General features: G+C 35.9%; 1 protein-coding gene across 1 annotated transcript in view; it reads right to left on the bottom strand.

The window, feature by feature from the left end:
• LOC134670998 (neuropeptides capa receptor-like) overlaps positions 1–8,222 on the bottom strand; it is a gene marked incomplete at its 3' end in the record, with an annotated part of 60,946 nt that extends 52,724 nt beyond the window's left edge. The window contains exon 1 of the mRNA XM_063528818.1: positions 8,208–8,222. Within this exon, the coding sequence (XP_063384888.1) occupies positions 8,208–8,222 (15 nt within the window). The remainder of the gene's footprint in view (positions 1–8,207) is intronic.
• Between the last annotated feature and the right edge of the window lie 6,742 nt (positions 8,223–14,964).

Here is a 14,964-nt window from a genome sequence, read left to right as displayed (position 1 = left end):
GTCCGCCCTGTGATACAGGTACGTTTTTTGTGGCATTAACGGCCGTATCTTTTTATTCATCATCATCATCTCAGCCATAAGACGTCCACTGCTGAACATAGGCCTCCCCCTTTTATTACGTTAACTTATAAGTTTTATTTTTTCACAGCTTCAAGGGGTTGTAGACTTGAGCACCTACGTGGTTTTAATTTCAACTTGATACCTCCACGCGTTCCCGAGATAAACGGTCTTGACAGACAGACAGACGGACGGATAACAAAGTGATCCTATAAGCAAAGAGAATAGAAGTTACATACTTCTTTGCTATAAGGGTTCCGTCTTTTTCCTTTTGAGGTACGGAACCCAAAATTATTATGTAGATATAAAGTCTGTATAAGTTTTAATTACTACCTTTCATCTATTATTAATCTAGTATTTATTTTATTCCCCATATAGGTATACAAGATACACTTATATCCGTTAATTTACATTAAAATAAATACACTAACCGCTAGTCTAAAACCGCATTTAAACAAACATCGCCTTAAACGTTACTACTTCAGATAAAGGGTGTCTGAAATTAACTTGGAAGTTTTCATTGTCTCTGTTTACAGGGTTACAGAATAGGCTTTGTAAAATATTTGAGACCCTTTGGCTAACCCTCGATCGCTGATTATAAATAATTAAAGTGGATAGAGGACGAAAGTTTTAACTAGAAATATAATCCAGTGTACCTCGGACGTAGTAGTTTTAGTGAAAAATCGTTAAAGCTGAGTTTTATACTAAATAAAACAGTGTAGCACCTTTAAAATTATTAGAAATCTATAAAAAATATGCGAAGAAACTTTGCTCCTTTTTAATATGTAAGTAATTTTATTTTCGATGAACAATTTCAATAAGTAAGTTAGTTAAACGGATTACGAAGAAGATGCGAAAATACGAAGGCACCTACGAATTATCTAGTTTCAAAATTACGAAAAACTAAATATCAATTACATACTCAAATCGACCCACGGGTCTTGAAGTAATCGGTGAACATACATAAAAAAAACATAGCCACAACCGAATACAGAACCTCCTCCTTCTATGAAATCGAAGTCGGTTAAAAATCCAGGCAGTGATGCTGATTCTAAGTAACGGAAAAGTCGTGTGACACTGCCTGGACTTTTATGTATACGGTTCAAATTTACCATAGCCGCTACAATAATATATATTCTGCAGTCTTACATTTAGGTACCTACTCGGATCTACATATGTACCGCCATGGGATCAAGTGATTTCTTTCGTGGCAGGCACACCACTCATATTAATTAATTTTGTGCGCGAGTGTTTTACGCAGGGACCGTTATTGGTATAACTGAAAAGCAAAATATCCCATCATGCCTTTCACTATATTTCTTTGATATTATAGAATAGTATTTGGGTAAGTGTAATGAATGATCACATCAGCTAAATTAAGTGCATAAATATATATAAACAACCGTGGTACCGAAATTGAATACTTACCGGTTTATTAGTATGAAAATATACCGGTCTTGAGTCCCTGTTTTTACGCGATAAACGCAGCAAGGAACGCATGCGATTAATGGAATGTAGGAAAAATTCCAGAGTCTCAGGTATTCAAAAACCGGCCAAGTGCGAGTAGGACTCGCGTTTCTAGGGTTCCGTACATAAGTCCGACTCACGCTTGACTGCACATTTCTAATAGGTTTTACTGTCATCTTTAGGTAAAGAACTATTTTGAGTATTTTTTTCAAAATTTTAGACCCAGTAGTTTCGGAGCTAAAGTGGGGGGAAAGGTCATTTTTTGGCTATTTTCTTAAATTACTTCGAACCTATGTAATTTAAAATTATAAAAAAAATATGTCCATCTTTGGTCACTAATTGACATATGTGTACCAAATTTCAACTTAATTGGTCCATTAGTTTCCGCGAAAATAGGCTGTGACAGATGGACAGATAAACAGACGCACGAGTGATCCTATAAGGGTTCCGTTTTTTTCCTTTTGAGGTACGGAACCCTAAAAACTAACAGAATATTGCTCAATCATCAATCCGAACAATCCTCCTATAATTTTAGACCTGTAATAAAATACTGCACATTCTGAATTTTATTATCGTCGTGCATTCCTTCAAAAGAAAATTAAATAACGGCGCTCGCTGACGAACGTTTAGTTTCAATAAACACTAACTTAATGGTAATTTAATTTAAATCAAATTGCTGGCATTTGAAAATTTATAAAATTAGTTTCATTAGCGGCAATTGTGTAGACATTTTTCGATATAATTACTTAAAACAATTTAAAAAGCAGTTCGTACCTACTCGTTACAAGTTAGGTAGGTACTTCAAACGATATTTTTTTACAAGCTTTTTATTAACTTGCAATTTATGTATGTATGTTTTTATGCCTCAAGGCATTAAGTCCGCCATTTGTACATTTTGTTATCATGCAATAAAGTTTAAATAAATAAATGTATGTAACTATGTTTGTACGGGTCAAATCTAGCAAGTCATTTCATAACTTATTCTTATCCTTCAATCGTTAACACTAAATAAACCAATTAAGTAAATAAATTTATACTGCTCGTTACCTAATCTTAGATTTCAGTTGAACCATGTTTCGCTTAATTACACTGAGAGAAAAGTACAACAAAAATACACTTAGAATTACAAAAATAAGAGTTAACTAATAGGAACAAATTGACTTTTGCAATTTCTAGTAGTTCTTGCAATTTCTATTATCTGTTTGTTTAAATTATATTTGGGATTACTGAGCTGTTTGTAGAAATGAATAAACTTTACAGAAATAGTGAAACGTCCATAATTATTACTAAAACTTCATTTTTAGTGTTCCGTACAAAACTTTGTTTACGGAACACTTATGGGATCACTTCGGTCTTGCAAATCAGTTAAATACGTTTTTCTCAGAGACCGTTTGACATATATACCTAAAATTTGGAACAGTTATAGCAATTACCACCACTCATATTGTAAATAAGTAAAAACTGCTTATTTCTTATTAAAGGGGGAAATTTAGGGGGTTGAGAGGGGTAGGCTGAAACTTTTTTCATTTGTAAGAAATGTGTGGGGTACCATTAGAAAGCTTGCAAAAAATTGAGTCGATGGACTGATTTTGACTTCATTTTAGACTGCAATAGTTTCGTCAAAAAATGCATTTAAAGTTGCAAGTTTTCATACAAAAATTTTCACCTCTGTCCTGGCGATTTTCGCAAAAACTATAGCTAACAGGCAGCTGACCAGTCAATACCCAACTTAAAGAAGCATGGAGACGGCGGGAAAATTATCAGCTTAACTTTATCTTTATTAGTTTTTCAACTGCAGCTTGACCTTTGGTTGCTTAGGGCTAGCTAACTGATGCTTACACTGGTCAATTCATAATTAGCGAGAAACATCCTTAGTTAAAACTTTGGCATTGAAATTTATGACTTATGTCTTTGACACAAAGTTTAATCCTGCTTGCTTATTTTTGTGGGATATTTAATTTTATCTCAATAGCCTACTATAAGTATGAGAGACATCTACAAAATACGACCTTATTATATTGCAAATAAGTTTCAATTTCGAACGGGCTTTCCAACCAATGGAGTAGGCATCTCAAAAATCTGAAAAATTCAAATTAAGAATTCCGTTCTTGACTGTCGTTGTGTTTTTTTTTCCACAATAGGACACATAGAGTTAGTAAGGCGTATAGAGATAATAAAGTCATTCAATATTTATGAACAGCTTTGGCCTCATGTATAGATTTTATTGAGAGTATCTGATTCGTCGAAACAATATACACAATATTCCTTTTCATTAAGTACCATTACATTTCTGTATTAATTGTATAATTATAATAACTATTAATTATATTCAGTACTTATGTATATTTTTGAACGGATCGGTGAGCAACAAGATTCAGGGCTATAACCGCGAAAATAGAAGTTCGCAAATTGCGAGCATTTTTCTCTGTCACTCTAATTACGCCTTCATTGGAGTAAAAGAGAAAGATCCCCGCAAATTTCGAATTTCGGTTTTCGCGGTAGCCCCTCAGTCCTGTTACGAGAAAATAATTTTGGAAGACATTAATAGTATATGACAGTTAAATATCACAGTTTTTAGAAACAAAGGTAAAATTGACGAAATATTTAAAGTAAGCCGATCTTGTTTTTTAGCAGTTCTAAATAATATTAAAGTCTATATATATGGCATAAAAAAATAATGAGTTCTAAATTCAAATTGAAGGAGTATACATTTAAGGTAATGAGTTCTAAATTCAAATTGAAGGAGTATACATGTAAGGTATTATAGGCCAAGCGCGCACCACGATTTTAATTTTTGCGACACGATTTTAGAATCGCGCTGTAATATATCGCAGAAAATTCACTGCGCGCACTGCGATGAAAAACTCGACGATTTGTTCATTCTCAACATGGATTTCGTACCAGTCGCTTGTCATGAAACGTGTCTTTAATATGCGATTGCTGTATGACTGAGCATTTATAACACAAAGGTGATCCCCGTCTATTTCCATATGTAAATGGCCAACATCTAGCGTCTCATTTTGAGACTCCATTGGAGATGCAGGTGCCGAGATGTTGGGGTTTGGAGAGCGAAATGCCGACTGAGGTCCGGCCGGGGTGCGATTTTATTATCATAGTGCGCGCGGGGCCATACAACTCCGCATGCTGCAATTCACTTTGCGACAATCGCGTCGCGAACAATCGCGGAAAAATGTGACAATTTGACAAATCACAATTTTAAAATCGCAGCGATTTTTTTGTCGCATATGCGCGCACTAACATATAAACACATACGTTGCATTTCTGCGACAAAATTATCGCAGGACAAAAAATCGTGGTGCGCGCTTACTCTAAATTATTATAATACATCAAGCATTCGCGAGATGCTCGACTTCGGTATTCAAACACAAAGCAATAGTACAAGAATCTAACTAAATGCAAAGGCCGAAGGAGCGATTCGAAGATCCGAAGCGTCCGACAGACGCACGCCTCCTGTAACTTTTCCAAGTATTTTTAAGTACAAGTGTCTAAGTCGCAAGATCCAAAGGCTGAAGTCGCATTGGGGCGAAAGCCCGAAGCATCCAGGAGGTCAGTTCTAAACACAGGTAATTAATACAAGTGTCTAAATGCGAAGGCCGGAGGCCGGAAGCCTGCAAGATGTCAGTGGTTAAACACAGAACTGACAGCCTGGACGCTTCGGGCCTTCGGCCCTACGCGGAGCTCGGGCTTCGGCCTTCGCATTTAGATACTTATACTATTGTTCTGTGTTTAAGTACTAACATCCTGGACGCTTCGGGCCTTCGGCCCTACGCGGAGCTCGGCCTTCGGCTTTCGCATTTAGACACTTGTACTATTGCTCTGTGCTAAAGCGATGACATTTTGCTAAAGCTCGGCCTTCGGCCTTCGCACTTAGACACTTTGTACTATTATTCTGTGTGTGTAGTTGAATACGGTATCCTAAAAACAGGCAAACAACCTTTGTAAAATGTAACGATGCGAGCGGTACGGCTACCATCAGTTTGGCATTGACATAAACGCTACCGTGGGCGTGAACGTAATTTACTTTCTACTTATGCATCTCGCTCGTACTGACATATTAGTGCGAAAGAGATATACCTATAGGAAGTAAATTACGTTCACGATATCGTTTATGTCAATGCCAAACTGATGGTAGCCGTACGGAACACTAAATGCCTCGAGCTATCTCGGGCTTGACCAAATTATTTTCCCCAGCACAGAACTGTTTTTTAATTCCTGGTGATGATTTTTCTCTCAGTGTAATCAAAGCATTAATTTACAAAAAAGTGTAGTGATATAAGAAAGAGAGTGTTTGCAATAACAATGGAATCCAATTAGGTCAGAGAAGCACCCCTTATACTCTAGCCATGTCCGTCTGCCCGTTCCCGGTTTTGCTCCGTGATCGTTAGTGCTAGAAAGCTAAAGGACATGGATATATAAATCAGTTTCAGGTTACGCCGACAAATTCGTAAAATAAAAACCATATTATTTTTTTCGGGTGGCTCTGGTTCCACTACCCGAAAAGTGGGGATGAACTGCCCCCACTGCAACTGATGAACTGCTGTGTTGTGGGGGTGCGTTAGACCCGTCTATAATGTGAGTTAGTATGAACTGAAAAGTTGGAAAACATGAAGAAATTAGAAAATGGAATGTAGACGAGTAATAGGGATCAGGATTGTTTAGCTGCCTTAGCTCAAGTACCTACACATTAATTAAAATCATGGTTTTATTACACTATTGTAAAGCTAAACCATTTCGAGTGATAAGTACCTAAGTTTAATAGAGTTAGAGTTAGACCAAGAAAAGTCTGCAGTGAGTTTGATAGCCCACGCAGTGCAAGTGTTATTTATACGTCATAATTTCATAGAAGTATGACGTTTAAAATAACACTAGCACTGCTAGGGCTATCAAAATCGCTTCAAGTATACGGATTCCTAATCAACCCAAAATACTGCCCAGTTTTTATATAAACTAAATTGATATAAATTATTTTGAAATATTCTGTCCGTGTCCATTAGCCCATGTAAGGGATGACACGTGTAACCGATTACACCACCCAGATGTTTTGAAAGTATAGGTATGTGCTTAAAACCCTTTCATTTTAGACGATCCTTATTCATTACCATATCCGTCTGTCACAAGAGATGTCCGTCCCCATGCCCGGTTCTATTAGGCCAATCAAATTAGATTTCTTTGAAGAATTCCCAGGAAGCTGGAAATCGTTTTAATACCTTCATTTAAACCTAAATGTGTGTAATCTGAGTTTGCGCAATCCCAGGAGGTGTGCATGGATTTTTGCTTTTATTAAGTTTTTTGCTTGTAAATCGAAAACCGTACGTCCGACGGAAAATTTCTAATCATGATAAAACTTGATATATGAGGATCCGATATGAATTCGTAGTCAAAGTTGGAAAAAATGGCCGCCACTTTACATTTCTTTATTTATGGTATAATCACGTTAAAAATCCGGAAACGCCTTGTCACCTATCTTTTGAAAGGGTATCCAGCTATACCCATTGACTGTTACGCCATTGTACTCTGTTCCGCCATTGTTTATCACAAGGAGCATGATAGGCTGTTGTACAGTCGACGTCAAGGATATATTTACACTTTTGGACCTTACTCCATTGTCGTAAGAATTGTAAGGCGAAATATGTTTACATAACTTTGACATCGACTGTACGTAGGATATTTTTTTTCTGCGCTTGCCTGTATTTCTCTAATGCAGTCCTATCAAGAGCTCATAAAGGGTCAATTAATATTTAAAAAAACCGGGTAAGTGCGAGTCGGACTCGCGCACGAAGGGTTCCGTACCATAATGCAAAAAAAAAAATATCCAAAAAAAACGGTCACCCATCCAAGTCAAGTACTGACCACTCCCGACGTTGCTTAACTTTGGTCAAAAATCACGTTTGTTGTATGGGAGCCCCATTTAAATCTTTATTTTATTCTGTTTTTAGTATTTGTTGTTATAGCGGCAACAGAAATACATCATCTGTGAAAATTTCAACTGTCTAGCTATCACGGTTCGTGGGATACAGCATGGTGACAGACGGACAGATGGACGGACGGACGGACGGACAGCGAAGTCTTAGTAATAGGGTCCCGTTTTACCCTTTGGGTACGGAACCCAAAAAAAAACAATGTACGAAATGCAATAGATAATTAAAACATAAATTTATATGTGAGCAAAATAAACAAAGGCAAGGGCACCGTAAGCTCATAAGATATTGCATATACATACATACATAAATAAATAAATAAATAAAATATTTAATGGGTTCGCACAAACAAACGTAATTTTAACTGGGCTGGTGCTTCTTTTTAAGCGTACATGACACTTGTGTTAAGAGACACCGCTCTCCCTAGGTGGTAGCAGAATTTATATACATACTTAGTAAGTATACCATTTGAGAAAACTCGGTTGGCCGAGTGGCATCTGCCACGAATTCACAGGAGACTGGTTCGGTCCCAGCCCTTCGCACTGGAGGCCTTGGTCACTTTTTATTTCGTATAATGACATTTATTTCAGTTTATAATTTATATAGTAGGGATTCTACTTGAAATAACACAAATGAAAATATTTTAATAGAATTATTTCATTTGTTTCCTAGTAACATGTGAGCATCGATCCTAAATGATTAATATGGCAACAGTAGCGTGGTAAATGAAATCATGTTAGTTACCCAGTATAGAGGCATCTCGCCTCTATTCAAGGGGCGTCAAACTAAATTAATGAACTCCCCAGTTTAATGCGATTGTGGCTGCTATAAAACAGTTAGTAGTACCAAATAGAATTTGAAATAGAGCGGATTGTCAAAGTAAATTACGTAGCCACAATAAATTTATTGCATTTTCCACCGAAGATTAAAACTTTTAGAACGCCATTTGACTTTGATGCTTATTATTTCAGAGATATGGGTTAAATTTGTGAAATATCATAAAGTAACGCCATCTACTCGAGACTAGGCCAAAGGTGGCTATGGTGCCATCTTTTCAAGCGTCGCTTTTGAATCTTTTCGTTACATATAGAAATAAACAATTGAGAAACGCAGCTTTCTTACGAATTAGTAAACTATATATATATCCTAGGCTTTGGGGGTTAGGGCCAACCCTAAGGAGGTAGGTATATTTAAGAAGCAACTCACTACCCTTAACCGTTAGACTGCCCTTAACGATCGACTCTGTGAGTCTGTGCTCAGTGGGTAATAGATACGAAACAGTAATAGAAACAAACTTCCAAGGTCCAATTGTAGGGTTTAATCCTCATTTCCGCTTTAATCGGGTCAGCGTCCGTGAAATTGGTACCGTGTCGCCATTATACGAGTACCTTGATTTGGTCCCAATTATCATTATCAATTAGTCGGATAGTTTGGGACAAGGTGTTTTCCTCAATTCCGGGGCTTTCCTCAATGTACAGTCGCCATCAGATATATCGGAGCGGCCAAGGTGTTCACAATATCTGAACACGCACTCTAAAGCCTTGACAATAGAGGCGTGCTCAGATATTTGTGAGCACCTTGGCCGCTCCGATATATCTAATGGCGACTGTACAAGAAAGGAATTGGTACATTTAATCAGGCAAAGGACACGCGTAGCGGTTTGGGTGGAGCGGCGACGTATGTGCGGTCTATACGGATTATCTAATTTGGTGATACAAAATTTCAAGCCCACCGCGTGTTCACCGCTCATTTGGTTCTTCGGCCTAGGGCTACTTGCACCATCCCACTAACCCGGGATTAACCGGTTAAACCTGTAGGCCTATTATGGATGACTTTATCCAGTGATTCAAAAATAATCTTGGCCTCTGAAACGAGAGCGTGCCACCTGTCCCGATCGCCGCAACTTCCGGCCGGTTACTGACGTGAAGAGAGGCAGATCCACCGTCACACTGTCTTCCCAACGTTACCTGGGCTGACCCACCGGACGGTTACGGTGGGTACTATGGTAAAAAGTACAATTTTCATATGGAAAAGTATAATTTTCAATGGGCATTTTAACTTTACTGTGTACCATTAACGGCCGGTTAGCAATCGTCAAAAAACTGACGGTCAATGTGAAATCCAATACATTTTGTCAGGAATGTAACGGTTAGACGGTGCTGTAACGCGACCTAAGTCGTGCTTTAAAGTACAAGTTAAAATTAAAATGTACATTTACATCAAACATTTTTGTAAGTTTCCAATGAATACTTACTGAATCGTTATGTAACTTTCAATGTCAATGTAAGTCCCAACTAGCAAAAAAGTCTCAGATTGCGCACTTTATAAGAGTAGTGAGCTTATAGCGCTCTTATTTTTGTTTTGAACTTATCATCGCTCTTATATTAGTCTTAGACAAGCTAATACGCACTTTAGTAAGTTTAGTCTTATTACCTAGTCTTATATATGTATATAAGAGCATTTTATAATACCATTATAAGCCTCTCGCTCTTACAATAACATTTACTAAGTCTCATTGAACTTGAGAGTACCTGGTCTTATATCCACATTCTCTAAGTTCATTTGATCTTATAATAGACTTTCTAAATGCTATTATAAGAATGTAAGACTAATATCAACATGGCATAATACTATTATGAGCCTCTCGCTCTTACAATAACATTTACTAAGTCTCATTGAACTTGAGAGTACTTGATCTTATATCCACATTCTCTAAGTTCATTTGATCTTATATTAGACTTTCTAAATGCTATTATAAGAATGTAAGGCTAATATCAACATAGCATAATACTATTATAAGCCTCTTGCTCTTACAACAACATTTACGAAGTCTCATTGAACTTGAGAGTACGTGGTCTTATATCCACATTCTCTAAGTTCATTTGATCTTATATTAGACTTTATAAATGCTATTATAAGAATGTAAGACTAATATCAACATAGCATAATACTATTATAAGCCTCTTGCTCTTACAACAACATTTTGCGAAGTCTCATTGAACTTGAGAGTACCTGGTCTTATATCCACATTCTCTAAGTTCATTTGATCTTATATTAGACTTTATAAATGCTATTATAAGAATGTAAGACTAATATCAACATAGCATAATACTATTATAAGCCTCTTGCTCTTACAACAACATTTACGAAGTCTCATTGAACTTGAGAGTACCTGGTCTTATATCCACATTCTCTTAGTTCATTTGATCTTATATTAGACTTTCTAAATGCTATTATAAGAATGTAAGACTAATATCAACATAGCATAATACTATTATAAGCCTCTTGCTCTTACAACAACATTTACGAAGTCTCATTGAACTTGAGAGTACCTGGTCTTATATCCTCATTCTCTTAGTTCATTTGATTTTATATTAGATTTCTAAATGCTATTGTAAGAATGTAAGACTAATAATAACATAGCATAAGAACACTGTAAGTACGTATTTTTCTGATCTTACTAAAGCTATAATAAGATCAACAGCAGCACTTTAGTAAGATATTAGAGTGATATAAGATCAAGACACTTATATCACAAAAGAGAAGATCAATATAAGATGGTTTGATCTTAAATCGTTTTTGGGAACACTATTGTTAGTATAAGTAAAGCAAGGAACCGTTATTTATTCAACATGGCCACACCATTTGTATTCAGAATGCTTAAAATACTCTAATAGTGCGCTTGAAAAATGCACCTACATCAATGGCTGACTATCAATACAAAATAAAGAAATAAAATAATTATAAAAATATTCAAATACCATATTTGAGTAGGCGCATAAAGTTTGAAGTGTAAAACAGGGTCTACTTTACAATAAATAATATTTTCCCATGTGAATACTTACCCTGAAACATAAACAGACGATGATAAACAGCACGTTATTATATTTAAACATAATTCATAAAAAGTTTGATAAACACTTACACTAATATGTTTTTGTCACGTTGCAGTTAATTTCACCCGTATATTTATACTTCGCAAATATAATGTTTCAAACCAAAATAAGCTTATTTAGGCTGACAAGATTCTAACGTTCGACCAATATAAGCCTATGTAGGCTTACAAGATACTTACGTTCGACCAATATAAGCCTATGTAGGCTTACAAGATACTTACGTTCGACCAATATAAGCCTATGTAGGCTTACAAGATACTTACGTTCGACCAATATAAGCCTATGTAGGCTTACAAGATACTTACGTAAAAGCGATATTAGCCTAAAGCAGCTTAATATAGTTTTGAAAAAGATTACTGTGAATGCAAACAACATTCAATTAGACTGATATTAGAACGATATTAAAATAAATACGCTTATGCTTTGTGCCCAAACCCGGGCTTATACGATGATATAAAATCAATATAAGAGCGACAAAATTGTAGTCTAGAGACTGTTGTTAGCGTGATTTTGCTAGTTGGGAGTATAAGCCTAACTAGTCCAATGAAAATTGAGACAAAACAAGTCGCCTTACGTAACACAATGATCCCTTGACATTCAAATTTGTTTATGTATAGTTGTAATCTTCTATATATATAAATGCAAGTGTCCTGACTGACTGATTCATCAACGCAGAGCCGAAACTACAAAAGCCAGAAAGTTGAAATTTGCACACCAGATTACATTTATAAAGTGTATAAGAGATAAGAAGCGATTTTGAGAAATTCAACCCCTAAGGGGGTTAAAAAGGGGATGAAAGTTTGTATGGGCTTAAAGTCTTTTTTTAAACTAGGAATTTGAAACTTCGTAAAAATATATATTATTAAAATACAAGAAAACTAATTTCAGCGTTTTTGAAAATTCATCCCCTAAGGTGGTAAAAAAGGGGTTGAAAGTTTGTATGGATATCAAAAAATTTTTCGAGAGGTGGAGTTGAATCTTTGTACATATTTAGAGATATTATTAGAAAACAGGAAAAGTAATTTCAGCGTTTTGTAAAATTCATCCCCTAACAGGGTTAAAAAGGGGGTGAAAATTTTAATCCATTACAAATACTTTGAAACTTCTTAGAAAAGCATAATAGCCGATTACAAAAAAAGTGATTGCAACGTTTTTGGAAATTCAACCCCTAAGGGGGTTTAAAAGGGGATGAAAGTTCGTCTTCGGGTGCAAATTTTATTTTAAGCTAGGAACTTGAAACTTTGTAAAAAAGTATCAAATTCAAATACAAGAAAACTAATTTCAGCGTTTTAGAAAATTCATCCCCCAAGGTGGTGAAAAAGGGGTTGAAAGTTTGTATGGATATCAAAATTTTTTTCGAGCGCGGGACTTGAATCTTTGTATTTAGGGATATTATTAGAAGACAATAAAAGTGATTTCAGGGTTTTGTAAAATTCATCCCCTAACAGGGTTAAAAAGGGGATGAAAGTTTGAATGGGGTTCAAGTTTTCTTTTGAGCTAGGAGTTTGAAACTTCGTAAAAAGATATATTATTAAAATACAAGAAAAGTAATTTCAGCGTTTTTTAAAATTCATCCCCTAAGTTGGTGAAAAAGGGGTGGAAAGTTTGTATGGATATCAAAAAAATTTTCGAGTGGTGGAGTTGAATCTTTGTATTTAGGGATATTATTAGAAGACAGGAAAAGTAATTTCAGCGTTTTGTAAAATTCATCCCCTAACAGGGTTAACCCTTTATAAGGCCCGTTGACAGGGACGTGCTATCGCAGAATTTGTTGCAGCTATCAGAAGCCTACATTTCAAAAATCTATTTTAAAAGCAAGTTGAATATTCAATTAATGCAAACGATTTTGAGCCCTATTATTAAAACAGTATGGTTGAATTTCTGATTGAGCGTATGTGGTCGATATATCGCCTCTGCCTTATAAAGGGTTAAAAAGGGGTTGAAAATTTTAATCCATTACAAATGCTTTGAAACTTCTTAGAAAGGCATAATAGCCGATTTCAAAAAAAAGTGATTGCAACGTTTTTGGAAATTCAACCCCTAAGGGGCTTAAAAAGGGGATGAAAGTTCGTCTTCGGGTGCAAATTTTATTCTAAGCTAGCAACTTGAAACTTTGTAAAAAGGTATTAAATTAAAATACAAGAAAACTAATTCAAGCATTTTTGTAAATCATCCCCCAAGGTGGTGAGAAAAGGGTTGAAAGTTTGTATGGGGATTGGATATTTTGTGAGTGCGGAACTTGAATCTTTGTATAAGGGCATATTCCCATAATAGGTACCTATTATGAGAATACAAGAAAAGTAATTTCAGCAACCAACATCAAAATTCACTTGACTTAAAACTTCATACAACTTTGCTAAAAAAGAAAAGTACTTAATTTCAACATTGCTTGGATATGAAAATTATAGGTACCAAAGATGTAAAATGTTGAAGATAAAGATTCCACGCGGACGAAGTCGCGGGCAACAGCTAGTATTATTATATTTACTACATTTTACCCTAGGTTACCTAATCGTCCAAACAAGATGAAGCCAAAATTAAATAATAACTAACTCTTTCAAGACCATTATTACTTCTTATTTTTTTAGATCGCGTCGCGTTATTAAAGCCAGAAAAAGAGTTCTCTAGAGATAAAGTCCCAATATAAAACCGATTTAAAACATTATTAGGTTAATTTTGATCTTCATTATCTTAAAAAATCAAATTAAAATGACAGATAGTAGAAATACCTAAAAATACAAATGGAAAGGCACATAACTGCACAGAACCTTGTAAATAAACCTCGTATCTAATCTTGGATACCACTGAAAGGTAAAGGTGCGCCAACAAAGATTTGAAATGCGGTATCCATATATCCAGGAACTGACATAGACTAAGGGTCGGCACAGACGGACCACAATTTGTAAAGAAACTGTGCAGTTGGCGTGCAGTCAGCGTGCGGTTTTCATATAAATTGCCTCCGCTTTGCGCAGTCCGCCTGTACCAGCCCTAACCAATACACAGACGGTACCAATGCCGATACAGACAATACAACCCCCGCTGGGAGTTTAATCAACAAATATGTCATCACTAACTGAATTGTAGGATAACCAACCCTATTTCTAGCTGCGTAAAGTTCAAATTGGAATATAAAACCGGTGTGCGAGTTTGTGGAAATTACTTCTGTAATACACCGTTTCACTAGCAAGAAACCAATATGATCATTGAATCTATTGGCTTTGATGTTGTTTTAGAAAAAGAACCGTATTATCTGTGTAGTAACGTTGTTTTTTAAGCTAGGATGTTTAGATAAAATACGAACATGCGAAAGTTATCGTAACAAATGTCTAGGGTTAGGCTTATTGTGGTATGAAGCTGATTATCCAATGTGCATTGTTTCGTTTATAGAAGGTTAGGTTGACCTAGTTGTAATATTTTCTACTTTTAATCAGGTAATTAATTATACTATAGTCAGATTAGTCAGGCTGGCTCACTCCGCGATTTCGTCGCTTTGCTACAGGTAACTTTAGTACATCCGTTCGACCCCAATTTTGGGGTTTGCCATAAGCGGCGATAGCGCGGTAAGCAAGCGAGCCGGACGTGTCCACAGTGCATCTATTATTTAA

Source organism: Cydia fagiglandana, chromosome 14, assembly GCF_963556715.1.
Source record: "Cydia fagiglandana chromosome 14, ilCydFagi1.1, whole genome shotgun sequence".
Lineage (NCBI taxonomy): Eukaryota > Metazoa > Arthropoda > Insecta > Lepidoptera > Tortricidae > Cydia > Cydia fagiglandana.
Note: the sequence above shows the minus strand (reverse complement) of the source record. Positions and strands in the feature narration are given on the sequence as shown.